Genomic DNA, 24,944 nt, shown 5'->3' on the forward strand with positions numbered 1-24,944 from the left:
GTGTGTGCATACAATGTTGTAAATCTACCTGGCAGTTATCCTGCCGTCAGTCTAGGAACTTTACACACACACACACACACACACACACACACACACCAATTGGGTTAATGTAATGTTTGCTTCATAACTTATAATGTGTTTATTGTTTTAAATAAACTAACCCACAGAGTTGTTAATCCCTGATGAGCAACTGATCACCAGACCATTATCACTAACATGACAAGGTGAACAATGTTGTTGCTCAAAGCAAAATATGCTAATGAGGCTTTTCAAGTTTGAAAAGTCAACATGCAAGTTAATCTAGAGGGGCAACATATGATTAACAGCATTAAAATAAGGAAAAAAGGTACATGAGATAAACCCACTGAGGTCTTTGCTACCATATCAGAGTATGTTCAAAACACAATCCTAATCAGGAAGTCAATTTAACTCTCTTGGCAAAGGCAAGGGAGCAGTCTGCGTTCCAGATCAATAGCACACAAGGAAATGTTAAAGGCACGCTGTCAGATTATCCACAAACTCCCTACTCTAAATTGGGGCACAGCAGACCTCCTAATAGAATTAAAAATGCTAAAACAGCATTCAAAGCTAGGCTTTCTGGATTCTGGGGTTGCCAATGGGGGAAAGACAAGCCATCAGGATAGTTCAGAAACTGATAATAAAAGTTTACACGGTCTTAACACATGAAGATTAACTGCCAAAGGCGCTAAAAGATCCCCAAAACCTAAAGAAAAGTTCAGAGTCAGAGTAAAAATTCAATATTAATTGGCTATGATTCATGTAACTAAAAGAGAAGTGTACAAACAACATAGATCACTCCATGAGCAGAGGTATGGAGAAAGGCACACTGTGATTTTATAGATGGGGATTCAGCAAATGGAATTGTTGGTTTGGTGATGTTAGCCAACCCTACAGACATTTTCCAAAGAGATTTGCCAAACAAATTTACATCCTCAAAGAGCTACCAAGGAGTTGACTTAACAACAAAGTAATCTAGCAAGCAATGCAGCTTACAGGTTCCAAGCATCAACTAGATGGCTTACATAATGCCTAGAACATCCAAATGTAGCAAAATATGTGGAAGATGTGAAGAAAATGACCATCTTCCAATCAAACATGCAAAGCATGTCGCAGACAAGGCTGTTGGCAGAGGCAATGAACAAAGGCTGATGATGTTACAAAAAGCTGTGCACTAATCCAAATAGACCACATGCACAGAATCTTCAAGCTACAATGGTATCCTGCCAGAGACATACACATGATGCGACTGACAAACCAGAATCAGATTATGTACATGACAAGGCAATGAGTGGTAAACATGCTTCCTATTGTCAAACTCATGGAAAACATCAATGTCATCACAAGCTCTAATCTGTTTGCAAAAGTCGTAAGTATCTGTCATCAGAAGATAATGACAACTTATTACAGATTGCCACAGTGGCAACTGCCATTATATTACCTCTGCAAAGTTCATACATATAAAAAAGCCCAAAGACATGAGATAACCTACAAATGTGAAAGGTTTAGCATAGTACTGCAGAATAGGTACAACCAATCAATCAATGTTATTGTTTTATAAATAAACCAGCATATTATAACCTTGCACTAGTCACAACACATAGAATCACTAAAACAACAAAGATAATGAAAATAGTAGGAAAATATTCAAGAAACACTCATAGAACGGAAGGGGAAAGATGAATCAAACACTTCACTTGCTCCTGAAAAAGTGGAGCTAAAATTTCAGCTTTCTGCTGTGAAGAGACAACTAAAAGTTCAAGAGGAAAAAGCTGAACCAAGAGTTCAGGATAAATCCAGACATCAGTATAATCTGTGTGAAGAAGAATTATTTACGGCATACCTCTGCTCAATTCACACAGATGAATGAAGAGTTAGAGGAGAATGGAAGGAAGCAGGATAAACTATACACTCTGTATCAATATTCCCATGCAAAGATTGTTGGTGTATAAGAATTGTTGCAACATGCATACTAAACAGATCATGCTCAGCAGCGGCAACTTCAGAAACATTGTTTTGAGCTCAAGCCAATGCTGGAGAAAATTACAGACCTGCAAAAACAGCTGAAAATGGACAGTGCACACAAAAAAAATGCATATCATGCATGTGGCAGTCCTTTCAGAAATAAATGCCAGCAATATGGAAGGACATAGGGAAAACAAAGCACCCACTGGTGCAGCCAGTGGACAAGGCCCATGCTTCAAAGGAAATAAAATGGAAGAAGAAAGTTGAAAAGGTCTGTTTCTGCAGGTGTGTGAATGGCAGTGCTCTCCTACCCCAGCCCAAATTATTTAAAAGGTAGTTGGTGTTCCATTCCAGCCTAGTTTGGATAAGATGTCATCATTAGCATTGTAATGTGGCTCAGCCAACAAAACAGGTAGTCAACAAACCAGCCACTCACTTAGCCCTATTCACAGGACAAATCTGTATGGGAGGAGTGAAGGGTGGCTTTCCTGACCAGAGGTTGATTGAGGCCTTTAAGTAACCTCCTCATCGCACCACTATTAGTGGACTCCCAAACCACTGTTAGCCCTGTCAGCTTTGCCTGCAGCCAGCTCTGTAGGTGTGTAAAGGGGGGAATATCCTTCATTCTGAGGGTCTGCATAACCATTTGAAGGACCTAGCACTGAGAGGGTGATCCTCCAGAAAGTCAATCTCTTGACCTTGCTTCAGTCCACTAGAGATCACCTCCCAATCACTCTATCCTGCTTACACCCCCCTCTTTCCAGGATCCAACAATGAAGCCTCCTGTAGGCCCATGGGTCCCAGTGGTGCTGCTGGTATGGGAGAACTGCCAGAACAGCTCAGTCTTTAGCCTTGAAGGAGGGGATTCCTGCCATTCTCAGTGCTTCATGCAACAGGAGGCTGTTGCTGTGTGGGTTATGTACCTGATTGCTTTGAAACAGCACAGCCTCCTGAAGGAAAAAACATAGCAATCCCAGCAGTCTCCCAGCTGCTGGGTGATACTCATCACCAACATTAAACCTCAGTCACTATTAGGCTTCTAGTCCATTAAATCCATCCCCTCACGTTGTTCAGAGGAATATGGATCTTAAATACTTTTTGTGATTTTAACCCAACTATGTTGAAAAGTTTCAGTAATATTTACAACACTGGCAACTTCAAAGGTTATCAAGACAAGAAGGATAACAATCAAATTAATGATCAAAATAATAAAATTATCCTTGCAATCAAATACCAAGCTCCAAATTGATATTAGGTTTTGTTACTCACATCACTGTACAGTTCAGCATTAGCCTTGGCTTTAAGTAGATGAGGAACTTCAAGAGGCAAAGTGTATTGGGTTTTGGTCTTTTCATACTGTGCCCGATAATTCAACTATAAGGAACAAACAAAGGCAAAGGTTTAGCAAAGGCCAGAAGTGGAGTTATTGTACAATGTTCAGCATCATTTGTGACTCCTCAGACATTGAAACAATCTATATTCAAATGCAACAAGACATGGACAGTATCCAGGCTTGGACGAACAATTGACACATAACATTCACTCCACATGTCAAGCAATGACCAAATTCAATAAGAGACAGACGATCTAACCATTGCCCCTGAATATTCAATGGTGTTACCATCACTGAATCCCACACTATTAACTTCGTTGGGATTACCATTGACCAGAAACTTAACAGGACTCGCCATTATAAATACAATGGCCACAAGAGCAGGTCAGAAGCTAGGAGTACTACAGCGAGTAACTAAGCCTGTTCACTGTCCACAAGGTACAAGTCAGGAGTGTGACCATGAATATTCCCCACTTGCCTGGATGGGTGTAGCTCCAACACCACTCAACGAGCTTGACACTATCCAGGACAAAGCAGCCCCCACTTGATTGGCACCGCACTCAAGTATCCACTCTTTGTATTACTGATGCTCAGTAGCAGCAGTGTGTACTGCACACATTCACCAAAGATCCTTAGACAGCACCTTACAAAACCACAACCCTTCATTCTAGAAGGACAAGAGCAGTGGTACATTGGAACACCACCACCTGCAGAGTCCACTTCAAGCCAATCACCATCCTAACTTGGAAACATACACTGTCGTTGGGTCAAACTCCTGGAATTCCCTCCTTAAGGGCATTGTCGTCTACCTACAGCACATGGACTGCAGCAGTTCAAGAAGACAGCTCATCATCACCTTTAAGGATTACTAGTGACAGGCAATAAATGCAGGCCCAGTCGGCGATGCCCGCATCCCTCTATGTTAATTAAACTACATAAAGAATACAATACACTAAATATATCCACCAAATTGAGAAATAATGGTAGTAAACATTCTTTTTGTACATTCTTCCTTCCAAAAGTCTTTGCCAGAAATGAAAATCAGCCTGTGGTTAAAGAATATTTTTGCAACATCTCTTTAAAAAAATCATCCATTAAAATGGATAATTTTAAAGCAATCACACATGCATATTATTGGCAGTACCATCCTAGGTAATGCGCGCAATCCCATTTGGTGGTATAAAAGTTGGTACTTTCAAGACTTACATTGCTTAGCTGCTGTGCATTAATTCTTGCTTGTACTATCTCAGGAGTGTCTGTTACTGATGCATACTTCAACTTATCCACTTGTTGTCTGTAGTACATCTAAAAGGACAGGTAAAAGTTTAAAGTAATATAAAAATGAATCATTTCAAAATGGGACAATGGATGCCAGATATAAATATCAAATAATAATTAATGAAAATTAATGCAAGTATTCTATAACCAAACAATCTCTCAGTCATGACAGAATTATGGTATTATATCACAGACCATTTGGCCCATCATGTCTATGGCAGCTATCTGACTCTGTTGCCTATTTAGTGCTATTCACTGTTCCCTACAGTTACCTTTTTCAGATATTTAGCCATTTCTGTTTTAATGTCTATTTAGTTTCCACCACTGCTCCTGATAGACTTTAACATCCTAACAATGCCCTGGATTAAAACAAAAATCAATCGCCCTACTCTTAGCACTTAGAAAATAAAACATTACAGTGCAGTACAGGCCCTTCAGCCCTCAATGTTGTGCCAACCAGTGAAAATAATCTGTTGCCCATCTAACCTACACTATTCCATTATTATCCATATGTATGTCCAATGCCCATTGAAATGCCCTTAACGTCAGCAAATCTACTACTGTTGCAGGCAGGCCGTTTCATGCCCCTATTACTCTGAATGAAGAAACTATCCTTAATATCTGTCCTAAATCTACCACCCCTCAATTTTAAGTTATGTTCCCTCATGTTAGCCTTCACTATCCAAGGAAAAAGACTCTCACTGTCCATTCTATCTAACCCTTGATTATGTTATATGCCTCGATTAAGTCATCTCTCAACCTTCTTCTCTTCAACAAAAACAGCCTCCGTTCCCTCAGCGTTTCCTCATAAGACCATCCCTCCATACCAGGCAACATCCTAGTAAATTTCCTCTGACCCCTTTCCAAAGCTTCTATATCCTTCCTATAAATATGGTGACCAGAACTGCACACATTATTCTAGCTGCAGCCTTACCAGTGTCTTGTACAGCTGAAGCATGACCTTGTGGTTCCAAAGTTCAATGCCCCTATCTATAAATACCAACACATCATATGCCTTTTTAGCAACCCTATCAATCTGGGTGGCAACTTTCAGGGATTTATGCACCTGGATACTGAAATCTCTCCATTCATCTACACTGCCAAGAATTTTAACATTTGCCCAGTACTCTGCATTCCTGTTACTTCTTCCAAAGTGAACTACCTCACACTTTTTCACATTAAGCTCAATTTGCCACTTCTCAGCCCAGCTCTGTATCTTATCTATGTCCCTCTGTAACCCACAACTACCTTTGGCACTATCCACAACTCTGCCTACCTTAGTGTCATCTGTGAATTTACTAACCCATCCACATATCCAGATCATTTATGAAAATGACAAACAGCAGTGGCCCCAAACAGATCCTTGCGGCACACCACTGGTAACTAAGCTCCAAGGTGAACATTTCCCATCAATCACCACCCTCTTTCTTCCTTCAGTTAGCCAATCTCTGATCCATTTCACTAAATCACCTTCAATCCAGAAACTCTACATTTTGTGCAATAGCCTACCATGTGGAACCTTAGTAAACACCTTGCTGAAGTCCATATAAACCACATCAACCACTTTACCCTCATCCACCTATTTTGTCACCTTCTCAAAGAACTCAATAAGATTAGTGAGGCATGACCTACCCTTCACAAAACCCTATTGACTATCCCTAATGAAATTATTTCTTTCCAGATGATTATAAATCTTACTTCTTTTAACCATTTCCAACCCCTTACCCACAATCGAAGTGAGGCTCACTGGCCTTTAATTACTGGGGTGATTCCAACTCACCTTCTTAAACAAGGGAAAAACACCTGCTATCTTCCAGTCTTCTGGCTCTACTCCTGTCGACAATAATGACTTAAAGGTCAAAGCCAAAGGGTCTGCAATCTCCTCCCTGACTTCCCAGAGAATCCGAGGCTATATCCCTACTGGCCCCGGGGGCTCTAATCTATTTTCAGATCTTCCAAAATTGCTAAAACGTCCTCTTTGTCAACTGTAATCCTATATAATCTAGTAGTCTGTATCTCCATATTCTCACTAACATCGCCATGTTCCAATGCGCATACTGCCGAAAAGTATGCATTAAGCGCTTCCCCATGTCCTCAGATTTCACATATAACTTCCTACTACTATTTTTGATTGGCCCTAATCTTACTCTAGTCATTCTTTTATTCCTGATATACCTATAGAAGGCCTTATGGTTTTCCTTGATCCTATCTGCCAACAATTTCTCATGTCCCTCCTGCCTCTTCTTATTCCTCTCTTTAGATCTTTTCTGGTTAACATATCTCTCAAGCCCCCTAACTCAGCCTTCACGCCTCAACCTCACATAAGCTTTCTTCTTCTTCCTGACAAGAACTTCAATTTCTTTAGTAAATCATGGCACCCTCTCTTGACAACTACCTCCCTGCCTGATAGGTACATATTTATCAAGGATCCGTATTAGCTGTTCCTTGAATGAGCTCCACATTTTAAGTGTGTCCATTCCCTGCAGTTTTCTTCCCCATCCTACACATCCTAAATCTTGCTTAATCGCATCCTAATTGCCTTTCCACCAGTTGTACTTCTTTCCCTGCTGTACATGTGAGGCAGCAGTGCTAAGCACTGAGCCTCCGTGCCACCCTAAGTATGGTCACTATCGCCAAAGTGCTCACCTACCTCCGAATTTAACACCTGACTGGGTTCATTCTCCAGTACCAAATCCAATTTGGCATTGTCCCTTGTTGGTCTGTCTACATACTGCGTCAGAAAACCCTTCTGTACACATGAACAAAAACTGACCCATCTAAACTACTTGAACTATAGTATTCCCAGTCAATATTGGGGAAGTCAAAGTCCCCCATAACAACTACCCTGTAACTCTCGCTCCTATCGAGAAACATCTTTGCTGTCCTTTCCTCTACATCTCTGGAACAATTCTGAGGCCTATAGAAAACTCCCAACAGGGTGACCTCTCCTTTCTTCTTTCTAACCTCAGCCCAAACTACCACAGTGGATGAGTCCTCAAATGTTCTGTTAGTTGCTGTAATACTACCCTTGATTAACAATGCCACACCACACCACCAATGCCTCCCCACCCCTTTTTACCATCTTCTCTGTTCTTGCTGAAACATCTAAATCCCAGAGTCTGCAACAACCATTCCTGTCCCTCCATTAGCCATGTCTTTGAAATGGCCACAACATCGAAATCCCAGGTACCAACCCATACTGCAAGTTCACCCATCTTATTCTGGATGCTCCTGGCATTGAAGTACACACCTTTCAAACCAACATCCTGATTGCCAGTGCCCTCTTGCGACTGTGTAAACCTATCCCTGACCTCACTACCCTCAACCTCCTGTACACAGGAACTACAATTCAGGTTCCCATCCTCCTGCTGCATACGTTTAAACCCACCCGAAGAGCGTTTGCAAATTTCCCTCCCACAATATTGGTGCCCCTCTGGTTCACGTAAAGACCATTCTCTTTGTAGAGGTCCCACCTTCCTCAGAAAGAGCTCCAATTGTCCAAGAATCCAAAACCCCCCTTCCTGCACCATCCCTGCAGCCACGTGTTCAGCTCCACTCTCTCCCTGTTCCTCGCTTCACTAGCATGTGGCATGGGCAACAAACCAGAGATACCAGAATTCTGTTTGTTTTGGAGCTGATTTTAATGTTTATTCTTCATTGTGGATGGACTGTCCAGTGGGAGTAATTTACTGAATCTACCCCATTAGAACTGTTCCGTTCTTACTATTGTTACGATTTTCTCTTAAACTTGCTGTTCTATTGAAAGAAAATGTTTCTTCAAGTCTCCTCCTAACTACAGCCACTCTTGGCTGCTATCACATTAGTGAGACTGCCCTTCAACAGTTCTGTGGTCTTGACATCCTTTGTAAAGCAAGGTGGACTTTAATCTTATTTTAAGGTCTAAAAATGTAACGTCCTGAAACACCACAGCCAATTTGTACACAACAAGTTCCCACAACATCATCATACAACTGACCAGATAATCTGTTCAGACAAAAACAAAGAACTGTGGATGCTAAAGATCAGAAACAGAAACAGAAACAGAGCTGGAGCTCTGAATAAGCGTCACCGCACTCAAAACATCAGCTCTGCTTTCTCTCCACAGATGCTGCCAGATGTGCTGTGTTTCTCCAGCAATTTCTGTAATCTATTTAGATGTTGGCCAGGAAAAAGGAGAAGGCCTTTAATCTTTAAATAATGCCTTGGGATCTGTTACATCATTTGACCAGGCATAATGGGCACAATTTAACAGCTCATCAAAAAGACAAGTCATTGTCATAGTGCACTGAGCAATGGACAAAGAGATTTTTCTTAAAATCAGTTTTGCCTCTTCATTTAGTTTGGGATCTGTTTAAAAAGCTTAGTACTTGCTTAAATATTAAGTATGTTGCACTTATTTAAATGTTTGCACTCTTATAAAAATTATACCCAATAATTTATACTTTGTTGCAATTCAGGGTGCAGCACTCAACCATACAGACTAGAAAGACCCAGTTTCAAACCTGAGTTTGTCGAGTGGTAATGGTCTTTTTGATTGATATGGTCTGATGAAAATATCTGTCTAATCGCACTCAGGGGGAAGTAGAAAAATGGTAGTTTGAACCAGGTCCTAACAGAAACAGTGTCTAATGAAAAGTAAGATCGAGAGGAGGAATTATTCAACTGCCTTACATCTTTCAATGGGACAAGTTTCTTCAGAGTCTCGTATGAAGGTGCCTGGTCAGCTGCATAAAAGCAAAGCATTTTGTCCCCTTCCAAATCAGCTTTATACTTCCTCTAAAACAGAAGGAAATATTACAAAGTCAGTGCTTTGACAGTAAAGTTAAATTCTTACAAAGTCAACAGGTAAAATTATTGGAACAACAACACTTCAAAACAATAAGGTGAATTGACCTTCTGATCCAGCTGTCTACCTGGGGAATGAGCTTGACTGTCCATGCATATGAATATATACTCAGTAAAACACTAGACTGTCTGTAAGTTTGTTGTTTCAGTCAAGGGAGCTACTGTTTATTCTCAAATTGTATGTCACTAGGGTCCAGATTGTGCCACAGCTGTGTAGTGCCACTCAAATCACCTAAACATCAAATGTTATCAATTCAGGATCATAATCTCAACACATTGTTCATGTCCATACCTCTGGGCCAGTGGGTTTGCGTTCAAGTCCTACCACAGGATCTGATAGCCACAACCATGTGTCTTAACACATCCAAACATGTTGATTATAAACAAAAACTGAAAGGGCAAATGATGCTGCAAATCAGAAACAAAAACAGAAATTGCTAGAAAAGCTCAGCAAGTCTGGCAGCATCTGTTCTGAAGAAGTGTCACTAGATCAGAAACGTTAACTCTTGATTTCTCTCCATAGATGCTACCGGACTTGCTGGGTTTATCCAACATTAATACTGGACCATAGGGCTGCAGATAGATGTTGTACCAGTAGAAATCACCACTGCCTTGGATGGTGGTACTGTACAATCGAGTTACTGGTGTCTGATTGGTGGGCAGCACGAGGGAGGTGGGACTTCTGCCCTCCAGGGTCCTTGATCCAAGAAGGACCTGCCATTGTCCAGTTACAGTAGGCCTTCCCTAAAAGTGGCAGCACCAGGACACTCACCAGTTTTCCAGTCCCACCTCTGTTAAACACCACCCGAGAATTCCACTGGGTATTGAGCAAAACTAGGGTCCAATCTGAATCCGTCTCAGATCTGTGGGACTGGGAAACGTGCGCGTTGATTTATAATATGTGTATCTCTAAAACTCACATTCTTGCCAGTACTGTGCACTTGCTGCACTTAAAATTACAAGAACAAAATTTACAGAAGAAAATGTCAACCATCGTTATTAGTTGCACAGATTAGCAACAACTTATGGCAAAAGAAGAAACATCCATGAATTGCAAATTACCACAAATTGCTGCTCAATTTCCACCATGCTACACTTTATGAAAACAACAGTTTGTCCATAAGCTCCCTGTTAGCTTCATAAACTGTACTGTATTGGCTATTAATTACCCATTAAATTCATCATGGAAAATTAATGCTGATAATTAATAAGGGAGTATCCTTTTAACCATTAATGAATGCCAATCAACCTTACTGACCCAGAACGATTAAACAATTATTTGAAATAAAAATATACAACAAAAACAGTTAGAGAGTGGGCTCTCAGTCATAAAATAGTGAATTTATTAAACTAGAAAAGTAGTTAAGGACAGCAGGCTTGAAAATGAGAGACAATAATTGAAATTGGGAGGGGGGCAAAGGTGGGACTTAGAGCTAACATCAGAGAAGAGAGGGGAACTGGAGAATTATAGGATTACATGATAATTTTTGGGAACTGTAATGTAATGGTTTTGTTTTGTTACAACCACATGCACAGTATTATTCTGTTTTTGTGCATTTTTATTTTTAATCAAAACTTGGAATATATAACGTTGACATCATTGCTTTGCCCAGATCATTGCTTGAGCAGAATAGGTCATGATTCTGAATAAGTGACGTGGAGGTCAAGACTTTGGGCAGATTTGCTCTCAAGGTTAAGTGGTTAGCACTGCTGCTTCACAGCACCAGGGTATCAGGTTCAATTCCACCCTTGGGTGACTGTCTGTGTGGAGTTTGCACATTCTCCCCATGCCTGCATGGGTTTCCTCCGGATGCTCTGGTTTCCTCCACAGTCCAAAGATGTCCAGGTCAGGTGAGTTGGCCATGCTAAATTTCCCATAGTGTTCAGTGCATTAGTCAGAGGGAAATGGGTCTGGGTGGGTTACTCTTCGGAGGGTCGGTGTGGACTGGTTGGGCCAAAGGGCCTGTTTCCACTCTGTAGGGAATCTAATGTAATCAGGACTAAGTCCAAGACTCAGCAGAACATGTACAGAGGATAAATAATGAAAGCAAATGTAGAAATGGAACCAGTAGGATTAAAACTTGTTTATCCCCCAGAAATGTTGCATCTATTAAGTGAGTACGTTTCACATAGTTCAGTTATCGGTGCTCACCATTATTAAGGAAGAAATTGAACAGCAACCATATGTGCACAAGTTGACCAGATGCAGAAATCAGAAATTTACTGCATGAAGTGCCCTTGTCCTCCAAGAGCTCTGCTATTACATCCTTCATGAGATGAAATGGAGGTGCCAGTGTTGGACTGGGGTGGACAAAGTCGGAAGTCACATGACACCAGGTTATAGTCCGACAGGTTTATTTGAACTCACAAGCTTTCAGAGGGCCTGACAAAATACAATTGTCAGACTATAACCTGATGGTGTGTGACTTTTAACATTCTCAATGAGAGACTTGGCATTCACCTGCATGGAATCGGACGTGCTTAATAGCTAGTTAGCAATCTATCAGAAAAAAAATTACAGCAAATCTATTCTAGTGTAAGCATAGTTTTAACAGCATGATTAATCTCAATTTTTGTCCAGCAACCTTGTCGGCATTAAAAATCAACTCTACAAGTGTAGGGTTGCATTCTTCAAAATTTAGTGCTGGACATTTTTAAAAAGATGTGAAACGGTTTCTTTCTTTAATATTTTGTTTATTTCTCACTTAATCCTATCTTTCTTTTACCATCCATTTTGATTCCTCTACATTATTTGGCATTGGATTATATGTTTCAACTTGCTCTTCCTGGTCCAGTCTGCTTGTGCCTCATACAGGTTTGATTCTGACTGGATAAAGAGATATAATTTGCTCTCACAAGTCACAAATCCCCTGTAGAAATATGATTTGGAGATGCCGGTGTTGGACTGGAGTGTACAAAGTTAAAAATCACACAACACCAGGTTATAGTCCAACAGGTTTAATTGGAAGCACACTAGCTTTTGGAGCGACGCTCCAAAAGCTAATGTGCTTCCAATTAAACCTGTTGGACTATAACCTGGTGTTGTGTAATTTTTAACCCTATAGAAATAGATTTTTAAATATTTGTACCATCCAGTGCAAACATCAATGGAAAGTCTGCAAGCAAGTATAAGTGTAATGAACAGTTTAAACAGTTTGTCCAGTACTAACCATAAACCCAAACCTTTGAGCAGTACACACGGAACAGCATTATAATGCCTAATGGCAACTTTGTGGGTCATTCACATTGGAATGCAATTGAGTAGAACCCTTCTTTTGATAGAACTTTTTTTAGGCAAAGTGAAATAGAGGTGAAAATTAAAATGAAGGAGCTATTTTATGACATAACTTAAGACTTACAAAATTGGAAAAGCTATTAAAAATCAAAAAAGCATAGATAAGTAATAAGTGTAAAATAAAAAAATTCATGCGTCATCAGTGGATGACAAATTTGAAATAGATTGCAGAGTCGAGGAATGGTATTAAAAAGCTACATGCATATGAACTGTGTGAAAAATACTTTAAATTATGTGTGCCAATAGCAATAGTTTAAAATGAGGGAAATGAATTAGTGGCCCAAATCTTCCAAATTTGGGAGAAGTCTCTGACATAATTTACATCGCAGATAGACTATATGACCCACACAAGCTTACACAGGTAAGTCTAAACTTCTGATTGCAGGTGCAACTCTGCCTAGATTGCTCCTTGATTACCCAAAACCATGAAGATTTGGACCACTTGCCCAATATTTAACCTGGTTTTTACACAGATTTATTAAGAATTTCGAAAGTAGGTCAGAAGTCTACTAAACAATTGATCTCAAAATGAATCAGCTCTAGTCAAAACACTCCAGCAATGTACAGTTCCAATGATTTTATGTTCACCTACCACACTCTGTAATGTTCACAAACTCCCAGAGAGCACTTATTTTCCTTTCCCACAAAATCACCTGTAGTCTTCACCCCCTGTCTTAAACCTTAGATAAGTTTCACCTTCCATCTCCCTTAACCCTGAGCCGCAAAAACCCTGCAGCCCATAACCATTGATTGCGTCCATCACTCCCCTCACTTCCAAAGCGCAGACTGTGCTTACTCCATCCCTCCCCAATGAACAATGATCACCCTTTAACAGTGGCACACTCCCATCTCAAACACAAACCACAGACAGGGTCAACCCATTTCCCACCCTCCCACATCCCCAACCCTCACAACCACATCCCCACCCTGACTCCTGTCTCACCATCAAAATTCTATGGCTCATGACCAAACAATGGAAGAAGAGTTGTAATTGAGTGGGGAAAAGGGAGGAGAAGTGGAGCAAGGGAGTTACTGTAGCGTGAGGCAGTGAGGAGTAAGGGTTCAATGTTGCCAGGGGTGAGGGAGTAACTGATCACTGTTGGGGATGTTGAGGGAGGGGTTCAAGAGCCTCTATGTTGGGGGTGAGGTGAGCTAATTGAGGGCAGTGCACACTCTCTGTTGATAGGAGAGGGAGGTGAAGTCTGGGGGAGATGGGGTGAACATCATTGTGGAGGTAGCAGAGAGCTCTCAACATCAGGGGTAGGGGTTTGAGAAGTTGTTCACACTAAAAAGAGAAATGCTGATTGTGTGATAATGAAATATTGGTGACATTATTTTTTAATTTCTCTTTTACTGTGAAACAAGCTGGAAATTGTATAATTCACATAAATCTGGAGATATTTAGTTTTGCCTCTACTGCAAGGGGGGCACAATACCTCTATACCGTGAGGGACCAGCTGGAATGTAAAAGTTATGCTTCATATTTCTGAAGGAGCTAGGATAAAAAAATCACAGCTAAAAATATAGAGCTTGGTCCAAACAGGTGAGAGTGGTGATCCTAATGTAATCACTACACCTCAGAAAAATCAAGACAAAATCAGTAAAGATCATTATGAATCTTATGTACTTTAATTACTTTTATTTCAAAAGTGTTTGTTGAGGTAGCTCTGATAAACCTTTCAGCTAATTAACTCCTCCAAGCCCAGCACTCCCTGATAAAGTGCCATCATCACTCACTAAGTGTTATTTAAGTTATATAAAGGGGTTCAGACTGTATTAAAATTAGACAATCACATAATAGTTATTATTTAATAGTTGATAAATATTGATGCTAAAACATTATAAAAATCAATCCTCGGAACCATTCTTATGGCTTTGAACGCAATCATTACTGGATATTCAGTCTTAGTGCCCATGGTACGTCAGAGGACATGCTACTTGAAGCAATACACCAGGAAAGATATAATGCTTTATTCTGCTGTGTTTAACTTAATGTGTCCCTTTAAGGTCACAAGTTGTTGAGCCTTCCTAGAGTCAGCTTGAGATCAATTGGCAACAGGCAAATTGAAAACTATTAGAGTATTTATCGCACAGAAAGTAACCATGTCACTCATTAGTATTTCAATGGCATAGATTGTGGTTGGTGTTCCACTGGATAAATAGTGTCACAGCTTCATAGCCATGTTAATAGTGTTCAGTGTCAGAACATAAAAACACTGGATGACTGCTTTGCTAATTCTTGGATAGAAATCAATTTCTACAGCACTCTCCTTTCAGCTGGTGCTTCCTAGATACAGGAAGTGCTCAATGTTCTACTACATGATGGCGATGGGAGGCTTTGTTGCCATCCTGCCATCATTGTCTTGGTGTTCTCACAGCTGACACGTAGATGAACCTTGCCACTGCTACTCAAGGCTGGCCATCACAGTTTTGGAGGATGCACAGTTCTTTGGCAAACAAATGATGTCATTCTCAAAATCCAGAATTGCCAGCCAGTGATGCTGCTGCAGCATGCCAAAGTCTGGACTCACCATCACCTTCCTCATTCTGAATTTGATAGCCAAGAAGAAAAGAAATGGAGGGGGTGTAGTATGCAGCCTTGTCATTCTCCTGTGATGATACTGAAGTGACCTATAGTGCTAATGCTATTTTTGATACAACAGCTGGAGTCACAGTATAAGGTTTTGTTGATGATAATATACTGTTCCAGGATGTCATCCTTGTAAAGTAATAAGATAGTGATGAAGGAACAGTGATGAGTAAGAATCTGAGAAAGGAGAAGGAGCAATCTCTATGAGAGAGATGGATGTACTTACCTAGAAGTGTAGAAAGTAAAAAATGTAAATAGGAACTTTTGAATAAACCTTTACAGCCAGATCTTAGTCAGCCGTAGCTGAAGGAAAATGTTCCTAATAGAACAAGCCACATGTTAAACAACTGGAGTCCTGCAGTGAGTAACTCACCTCCCGACTCCCAAAAGCCAACCCAACATCTACAAGTCAGGACTGCAATGAAATAGTCCCCACTTTTCTAGATAAGTGCAGCTTCAATACTCAAGAATTTTGGCACCATCCAGGACAAAGCAGCCTGCTTGATTGGCACCATATCCATAAACATTCACTGTCTCTACCATTGACATGTGATGTGTAACACTTACAAGATGCACTGCAGAAATTCACCAAGGCTTCTAAGACAGTATTTTCCAAAGCTACATCACCAACATCTAGAAGGACAAGGTCAGCAGATACAAGAGAGCAACACCTTCTGCAATTTTCCCTCCAAGCCACTCACCATCCTGACTTGGAAATATATCCCCATCCCTTCTCTGTCACTGGGTCAAAACCCTGAAACACTCTCTCTCTCACACACATTGTGGGTCTTCCTGCATCAAATGGACTTTGTCAGTTCAAGAAGCTCTTCTCAAAGGCAACTTGGGGTGTGCAATAAATAGCTCAGCCAGAGATGCCCACATCTGATGAATGAATCTTTTAAAAATCCAACCATTATTTAAACTTGAACCAAATGACAAACAATGGTAACACTATTCTAACAATAAGTTAGTGTCCTTGACAAAATCCTCCAAGAAGAAGTCAGAAGATTCCCGGTTAGAGACACACTGAAAATCCGTGTCTTTATGTACATAATGTTTCAGAATCAGACGGCTACATTATCATTATACAACTAAGTATATAGTAGATAAAACACAGACCTGGTTGATCAAGCAGTAACCTAATTGAGAAGTGAACGTGTTTTCATTAACCATACCAAAATGTTTACCAGATTTTAAGAAGGAATTTAAATAAATCAGGAAAGCACAAAAAGGTACCTAGGTTAGGAAATTTGGACAAGATATATTGCAAATAATTAACTCTTATGACAGTAATACAAACAGAAAAAAACTCTAAACAATCAAACCTTTGAAGAAGGTGATTACTGTGTGATAGCAAGCAAACGAAGCTTGAAGGCATATTGTCAGAATGTCCCCAAGATCCCTAGTTCAAGCTAGGACACAGCAGACCTCCTGACAGAATTTAGCTGCTAGGCCAGTGTTCAGACCCATGCTTTTGAGATTTCCATGTGCCCAATGAATTAAAACAATCTATGAAGATTTGCTTAACAATTGGGAATGAAGATCTATTCGGATGTAACACATCAGCATTAACAGCCCAGAAGCTGAAAAGATCCCTAAAAGACATGAGCCACATTAGAAAAACAATTTGAAGTGAGTTTAAACTTCTGTAATTGATTAGGATTCATGACATCAAGACAGAAGCCTATTGAGTGCGTAGACGTTCTGAGCAGATGCAAAGAAAAGGCTTTATTATGTGACTTTTTTTAAATGGAGAGTCATTAAAATGTATTATTGAGAAAGTGATTGAAGCTCTCCAAAACTACTTGTAATTATGAAATGCTCCTTGCAACTAAGCTTACCAGTCCTATATACAAATGAAACAGTTGACACAATCATTGGATCACCCAGACATAGCATGATGTGTGGATTGCACATACAAAGAAAATGTTTAGCTTTCAATCATCTTTTCAGGTAAGTGACAGAAAAAGCTATTGGCAGAGGCCAAAAAAATCTAATACAGCTCCAAAGAGCCACACGATGATCCAAACAGCCACAACCAAGGAGTGTCTTCAAGCTGCAATAAAGATCATCTGATATGTAGCACCAAGTTCCTAGGAGTGATAATAACTGACAATTTGTCCTGGACATCCCCATGGATGTGACGGTCAATAGGGAACAACAATGCTGCCTCTTCCTCTTCCTCAGGTGGCTGAGGAACTTCAACATGTCCATAAGGACCCTCACCAACTTTTACAGATGCACCATAGAAAACACTCTATCTAAGAGTATCATGGTCTGGTACAGCAACTGCTTTGCCTAGGACTGTACGAAAATACAGAAAGTTGTGTACATAACCTAGACCAACACAGGTGCCAATCGCCAATCCATGGACTCCACTTACATAGGGACCTCGATTATCCAGCATTAGATTATCCAAATATTGGATTATCCAGCAAGATCGCAATGTCCAGATGCTTGGCTAACCTATATTATCTGGCATTTGATTATGCTGGATGACTAAAGAAATTGAGGGTTTGGTTAAGAAAAAGGAAGCATTAGTCAGGTATAGACAGGATAGATCGAGTGAATCCTTAGAAGAGTATAAAGAAAGAAGGAGTATACTTAAAAGGGAAATCAGAAGGGCAAAACAGGGACATGAGATAACGTTGGCAGATAGAATTAAGGAAAATCCAAGGGTTTTTACAAACATATTAAGGACAAAAGGGTAACTAGGTAGAGAATAGGGCCCCTCAAAGATCAGCAAGGTGGCCTTTGTATGGAGCCACAGAAAATGGGGGAGATACTAAATGATTATTTTGCATCAATATTTACTGTGGAAAAGGATATGGAAGATATGAACTGTAGGGAAATAGATGGTGACATCTTGCAAAATGTCCAGAATACAGAGGAGGAAGTGTCTTGAAATGGTTAAATGTGGATAAATCCCCAGGACCTGATCAGGTGTACCCGAGAACTCTCTGGGAAGCTAGAAAAGTGATTGCTGGAACTCTTGGTGAGATATTGGTATCTTCAATAGTCACAGGAGAGGTGCCGGAAGACTGTAGGTTGGCTAACGTGGTGCCACTGTTTAAGAAGGGTGGTAAGAAGAAGCTTGGGAACTATAGACCGGTGAGCCTGACCTCAGAGGTGGGCAAGTTGTTGGAGGAAATCCTGAGGGACAGGATGTACATGTATTTGGAAAGGCAAGGACTGATTAGGGATAGTCAACATGGCTTTGTGTGTGGGAAATCATGTCTCACAAACTTAATTGAGTTTTTTGAAGAAGTAACAAAGAAGATTGATGAGGGCAGAGCAGTAGATGTGATCTATATGGACTTCAGTAAGGCATTCGACAAGGTTCCCCATGGGAGACTGATTAGCAAGGTTGGATCTCACGGAATACAGGGAGAACTAGCCATTTGGATACAGAACTGGCTCAAAGGTAGAAGACTGAGAATGGTGGTGGAGGGTTGTTTTTCAGACTGGAGGCCTGTGACCAGTGGAGTGCCACAAGGATCGGCGCTGGGTCCTCTACTTTTTGCCTTTTACATAAATGATTTGGATGTGAACATTAGAGGTACAGTTAGTGAGTTTGCAGATGACTCCAAAATTGGAGGTGTAGTGGACAGCGAAGAGGGTTACCTCAGATTACAACAGGATCTGGGCCAGGTGAGCCAATGGGCTGAGAAGTGGCAGATGGTGTTTAATTCAGATAACTGCAAGGTGCTACATTTTGGGAAAGCAAATCTTAGCAGGACTTACATACTTAATGGTAAGGTCCTAGGGACTGTTGCTGAACAAAGAGACCTTGGAGTGCAGGTTCATAGCTCCTTGAAAGCAGAGTCACAGGTAGATAGGATAGTGAAGAAGGCTTTTGGTATGCTTTCCTTTATTGGTCAGAGTATTGAGTACAGGAGTTGGGAGGTCATGGTGCGGCTGTACAGGACATTGGTTAGGCCACAGTTGGAATATTGCATGCAATTCTGATCTCCTTCCTATCGGAAAGATGTTGTAAAACTTGAAAGGGATCAGAAAAGATTTACAAGGATGTTACCAGGGTTGGAGGAGATGAGCTACAGGGAGAGGCTGAACAGGCTGGGGGTGTTTTCTCTGGAGCATCAGAGGCTTAGGGGTGATCTTATAGAGGTTTACAAAATTATGAGGGGCGTGGATAGAATAAATAGGCAAAGTCTTTTCCCTGGGATTGGGGAGTCCAGAACTAGAGGGCATAGGTTTAAGGTGAGAGGGGAAAGATATAAAAGAGACCTCGGGGGAACTTTATCACAAAGAGGGTGGTACGTGTATGGAATGAGCTGCCAGAGGATGTGGTGGAGGCTGGTACAATTGCAACATTTAAGAGGCATTTGGATGGGTATATGAATAGGAAGGGTTTGGAGGGATATGGGCCGGGTGCTGGCAGGTGGGACTAGATTGGGTTGGGATATCTGGTCGGCATGGATGGGTTGGACTGAAGGGTCTGTTTCCATGCTGTACATCTCTATGACTCTATAACCAAACAAAATACTCCCTGTCCGTGTCCTTCAGATAATCAAGGTTCCTCTGTGCCCTTCTCGTTGATTATATTGGCAGCCTTTCTGCAGCAAAGACCCCTCTCATCCAAATCTCATTGTAATGCTCTCATCCAAACTCTTCCATCAGCCAGAAGGTACAGAAGCTTGAGCACATGCATAAAACTGTTCAAGAACAGCTTCTTCCCTGCAGTTATTAGGCTGCTGAACAGACGTCTCTAATTTCAAGTAAGGTTGACCTTGCTTTGTACATCTTTGTGTATTGTATGCCTTGGTCTGTTTAGCACCCCATGATCTGTATGTCTTTGTTTGTCTATACTGCATGCAAAACAAAGTTTTTCACTGTACTTATGTACATCTGACTGCAATAATCAAACCAAATCCTGCCAAAGGCAATATACATCAGATGATTGACAAACTAGAATCTGATTGCGTACAGGATGATACAGAGATCAGTGAATTCATGTTTTACATTGATGTTGAGATTGATAGTGTCATCACACCATTTGAAGTGCTTGCAATAATTCAAATGATCCTTCCTCATTAAATTGGTAACTATTCATGGCTAAGATTGACATAGGAGTATTTGTCCACATACCAACCCTGCCAATTCTAAAATACATGTACACATAGACATGGGAAACCAAGACAAAACCTGCAAATGTAAAATTTTCCTCATACATTGGTTCACCAAGTTCAAGAGAAATCGTGCTGAAGTTCAAGTACAAAATTAATCTGCCAGTCCATGACAAATATTTCTAAAGGAAAACAAAAGTCTTGATATTGAATATTTTATGGCGGCCATGAGAGATCTGGTTTTGTTTTCTGTTGTTGTCATTAAATGTTAATCACTATCTGTGATGATATGGTAATGTAAATGAATTGGCAATGTGTTGTACAAGTTAGATCAGGCATGTGAGAGATGGTAACAGGACTGGATCCCCATTGAGGAGATGCTTCAGAGCAGATGGAACATTTATAGCTGAGGAATGCTAATGTACAGATCAACATTCAGCTCCACATAAACATGCCAGAACTTGAATACTTAGTAGTCTAGACAATAATCTCTATGCCAATCACAAGTCCAGATACCTCAAAACTCAGAAACAAACCTACAAGCAGAACCTTCAAAAGCGTAATTTTTCAGTAAATTGAAACAATTTTGAAAATTGTACTTGCTTCTACATTTTTCTCAGCCTGCATGTAGTTTGCAGACTGAAAGAAACAAAAATATTTGAATTGATTTCCTTTAATATAGGTACTTTGAATCCTGCGTTATTCAGAATGGATTGTTTTTATATCTATCTAGTTGTTTATTATTGGATATTCCTTGATGTACTTTGTACAATTTTGGCGATCTGTTTGGATCTGTCTCCATTGTAGAAGATTAAATTTGAACCGCCCAAATGCAAGTGTGATACATACATTACAAATCAAGTGTAACACCTTCAGTCTAACATAATCTAATCAATTAAATAGATAAAGACTCAGGCCAATTAGTTGTATTAGTGTTTGGTACGGTAACTGTCAAGTTGACGTCAGATGTGTAGGACAAAACTACCTGTCATTTGAAAAACATGTATGCATGCGTGGCTGGAAAGGTGATCTATACATACTGGATACTTTTTTTAAACTTAGCAAGGCATAGGTTGTAGTTTAAATGTACATGCAGCATATTCTGATCAACTGCTTACATAGCTCCTAATAATGATTAATCCAGATAACGTGGCAAATTACCAGCAATGTTGCAATATTTGCATTTGCTACAGTGAATGGATTTAGATTGCATTTTTAAAAAGTGAATATTACCCAAATGCCAGCTTGCCATAAGTGCTACAAACCATAATTCACTTCTGAGTTGATCATTGCATAATGAGTAGCACAAGTCAACACCAAAACTATCCAAGAGTTCTTCTTGATATACAAAAATTAATCTCTTAAAAATGTTTTATAGTTCTGTTCAGTGATGTTCTGTAGAGCTTAGAATATTATCTTTAGAAGATCACAAATTTGATTCACCTTACTTGAAATCATTACTTGACAAAAGCACTACAATAGTGAATTTGAAAATGAATTTATATCTTTGACACTTTCATTTCTACTTACATCACTTGTTAAGTTTCCAACCTTCATACAATGCAGCGTGCGGCTGTCCATACCAACTCCTTCGTAATGGCCTTTCACTTGATTATGGTAAGCTTCTTTGTATTTGAGCTACATAAGCAATAGAATGAGGGTCAATTCATTCATTGTATTTTCCAATCATAAAATACTTAAGGTGCATAAAATTACTTGAGTGTTTATTTACTTTTTTATCTTCTCATATCGGTTTATGCTACAAGTAATGTACATATCACCTCTTATGCTAACTTTACAGGAAATATAAAAATTAATTTTCAGTGCTGGGGAGGCTGTTTGCTAGTAACTATACCTTATCACACAATTACAAATTCACTTATACTTGAACGAACAAGCTCTAACATTTTCTGCTGAATTTTGAGGGTATTTAGTCAGAAAATACCATAAATTCATGCCTATCCTATATCCTATGTTTCTCAACACAGTACCTGTTCTGGATCTTGCTGATCAAGGTTAATCTCTAACAGATATACTACTGAGATTATTAATGTATCATAAAATCTGAGCAAATTAGAAGCATAAGATTAAGTTGTACTGTAATTTCATTATTGGAGAAAAGTCAAACAAAGCCCCCGTCACAGCAAAAGTCAGAACGGGGGGGGGAGGAGTATTGGTGACAGGGTGGCAGTTCAAATCTAAACCTATTTACTTCTAATCCATTAACCAAAGCTTCTAGTCTGTTCTGAGTTAAGATATTTTCTAATCAACCTTTTCAGAGATCTTATTTCATTAGAGGCCACAACTGTTATTAATGCCTAACCTCAGCATATGCTTAAGCATAACTAAAGTACAATTACCAATCACAAATCAGTAATTGTCAACCTATCAAACTGAACTAGTTAAAATCAGCACTGAACTACTTTAACTCTAAAACAAGCATTAAATTGTGATAACTCACATCACTAGTAAATTTTGATAACTTGGCAATATTCTTGAACTGAGGTGTTTCACAGTAGTTAATGCTGTAACCTTTGGATGCGTCCAAGTCCTTCTTGTACTCTATCTGAAAAGTTATAAATAATAGTTAAGAAACAAAGAATAAGTATTGGGTAAGATGCTTTTGGAAAATGTTTCCCAGTCCAAGAATAACAGGTTCTGGTGCTTGCAGGGTTGAGAAATCTCTCAAAGCGTATTTCGACATCAGCATGCTCTGTACTGGCTTTCACTAAAGTAGATTGAAGGAACCCATGGTGGGCGATATGGTGGCTCATTGCCTTTCAGCATCAGGCACCCAGATTCAATTCTATCCTTGTGTGACTGTCTGTGTAGAGTTTGCACAGTCTCTCCGTGTCTCTTCCTAAGTCCAAAGATGTGCAGGTTAGATAGATTGGCAATGCTAAATTTCCCAAAGTGTTCAGGGATGGGTAGTTTAAATGGATTAGCCATGGGATCTGCAGGGATGGGGTGGGTTGAGGGTGAGATGCTCTTCGAAAGGTCGGTGTAGGCTTTATGGGCCAAACCCTGTTTCCACACTGTAGGGATTCAATGATTTCTATGAATCTAACCATTGGAGATGTGTAGGTGAAATGATTAAGGTAATGAAGAAGTCAGTTTAGGTCTGTTGGAATGCTGGATTTTACCAGCCAGGGGATTTCTTGTCTAACATATTAGCAACTCAGCAGAATCTCAATGGTCAGTGCACATTTTCAAATAGAAGCCTTGCAAATAGCTGCCAGGTCACTCCAGTGAAGGTATTCCTCCCACACAATGGCCAATAGACATAGTTATTAATAATAATACACCGTTAGCAATCCCAATTGAACAAGTCTGAACATGGTCATTGAGTTTCCTGTAACAATAACTTCAAGTCAAATCAGTGATTCTGTGTTGACTGCATGAGGAGTACCACAGCGGGCCTTGCAGAAAACTACTGACAGAGACTTCTCAATTATCACATATTGCACAAAGCAGAAACTGCCGTGAATTCACGACTGCAAGAATCTTTGTCACAAATACAAATTCCAAACCACAGAATTTCAAATATTTGGTTTGCGAGAGATATAGATCATTGATTACAAGGATAAAAGCAAAAAAATAATTCAAGCATGCATTGCTATTATTAACATGAGATGAACATAAACATACACAAGAAATTCCAGTCATATGCACCTGCCTCAAAGACATCAAGCTGTTTAGTACAAATATCACATTGCAAACTGTTCTTTGCTGTATTAATTCACAAACTTATCAAATTAGGAAATATTCATTTTTTCAAAATGAAAGGCAATAAATTTTGTTGAAAATAAGGAGCAAAGGAAGATTTTGTTTAGAGTTCTCCAAATAATTGAATGAATGTGGTTTACATCGTTAATTACAATTCAGTTACCTCACTGACAAGCTTGTTAACTTCCTTGACACGCTTCATTGCTAAGTCTTCTTCAGCAGTTAGCATGTGGTATTGGGCTGATCCCTTCATCCTTGCAAGATCTTTTTTATATTTTATCTGCAACCACAAAACAATTTGGCTGTTAAACTATTTCTAACTATATACATTGAAGACTGGAAAACTTAAGAGTCTGTCAAGTGTTTATACCATAGAAGTTAACACTGATTCTTAACTGCAAAGCTCTAAGACTGCTTTACCTCTTAGTAATAACAGAGATTTAAGCAGCTAACAATAAATGTGCCCTAATATGGTGTATAGAACCAAGCTACTAGCCAGGTAACTAAATAACAATGCAAACTAACAAATTGGATTTCATATGCTAATAAATTCTAAATAATTATATGAATCCAAGTCAAACAACTAAATGAATGTGAATTTTGACATCAACGCGTAGCTACTTCTAAATCTGATTTTCCTTTATTCTGAAGGATAATTCAATCATCGAACATTTTCTTTTAAATCATGGTGCAGGTATCTATTTTTCTTCTATTCATATCTACTGTAATGATATTCCAGATTAAATTAATAAAACATAATTATCTTCTTTTTCATTATTATCAAAATATAAATGACCAACTGATCAA

General features: G+C 39.6%; 1 protein-coding gene across 2 annotated transcripts in view; it reads right to left on the bottom strand.

Moving 5' to 3' along the window:
- Window positions 1-24,944, bottom strand: part of nrap (nebulin-related anchoring protein) — a 102,599-nt gene that overhangs the window by 62,113 nt on the left and 15,542 nt on the right. For both annotated transcript variants that reach the window (XM_060842108.1, XM_060842107.1), the window contains exons 10-15: window positions 24,301-24,417; window positions 22,873-22,977; window positions 21,942-22,049; window positions 9,266-9,370; window positions 4,523-4,621; window positions 3,253-3,357 (exon numbers count right to left, since the gene is read on the bottom strand). In XM_060842108.1, the coding sequence (XP_060698091.1) occupies window positions 3,253-3,357; window positions 4,523-4,621; window positions 9,266-9,370; window positions 21,942-22,049; window positions 22,873-22,977; window positions 24,301-24,417 (639 nt within the window). The remainder of the gene's footprint in view (window positions 1-3,252; window positions 3,358-4,522; window positions 4,622-9,265; window positions 9,371-21,941; window positions 22,050-22,872; window positions 22,978-24,300; window positions 24,418-24,944) is intronic.

The sequence above is a fragment of the Hemiscyllium ocellatum genome, chromosome 22 (assembly GCF_020745735.1).
Source record: "Hemiscyllium ocellatum isolate sHemOce1 chromosome 22, sHemOce1.pat.X.cur, whole genome shotgun sequence".
NCBI classification, from domain to species: Eukaryota; Metazoa; Chordata; class Chondrichthyes; order Orectolobiformes; family Hemiscylliidae; genus Hemiscyllium; species Hemiscyllium ocellatum.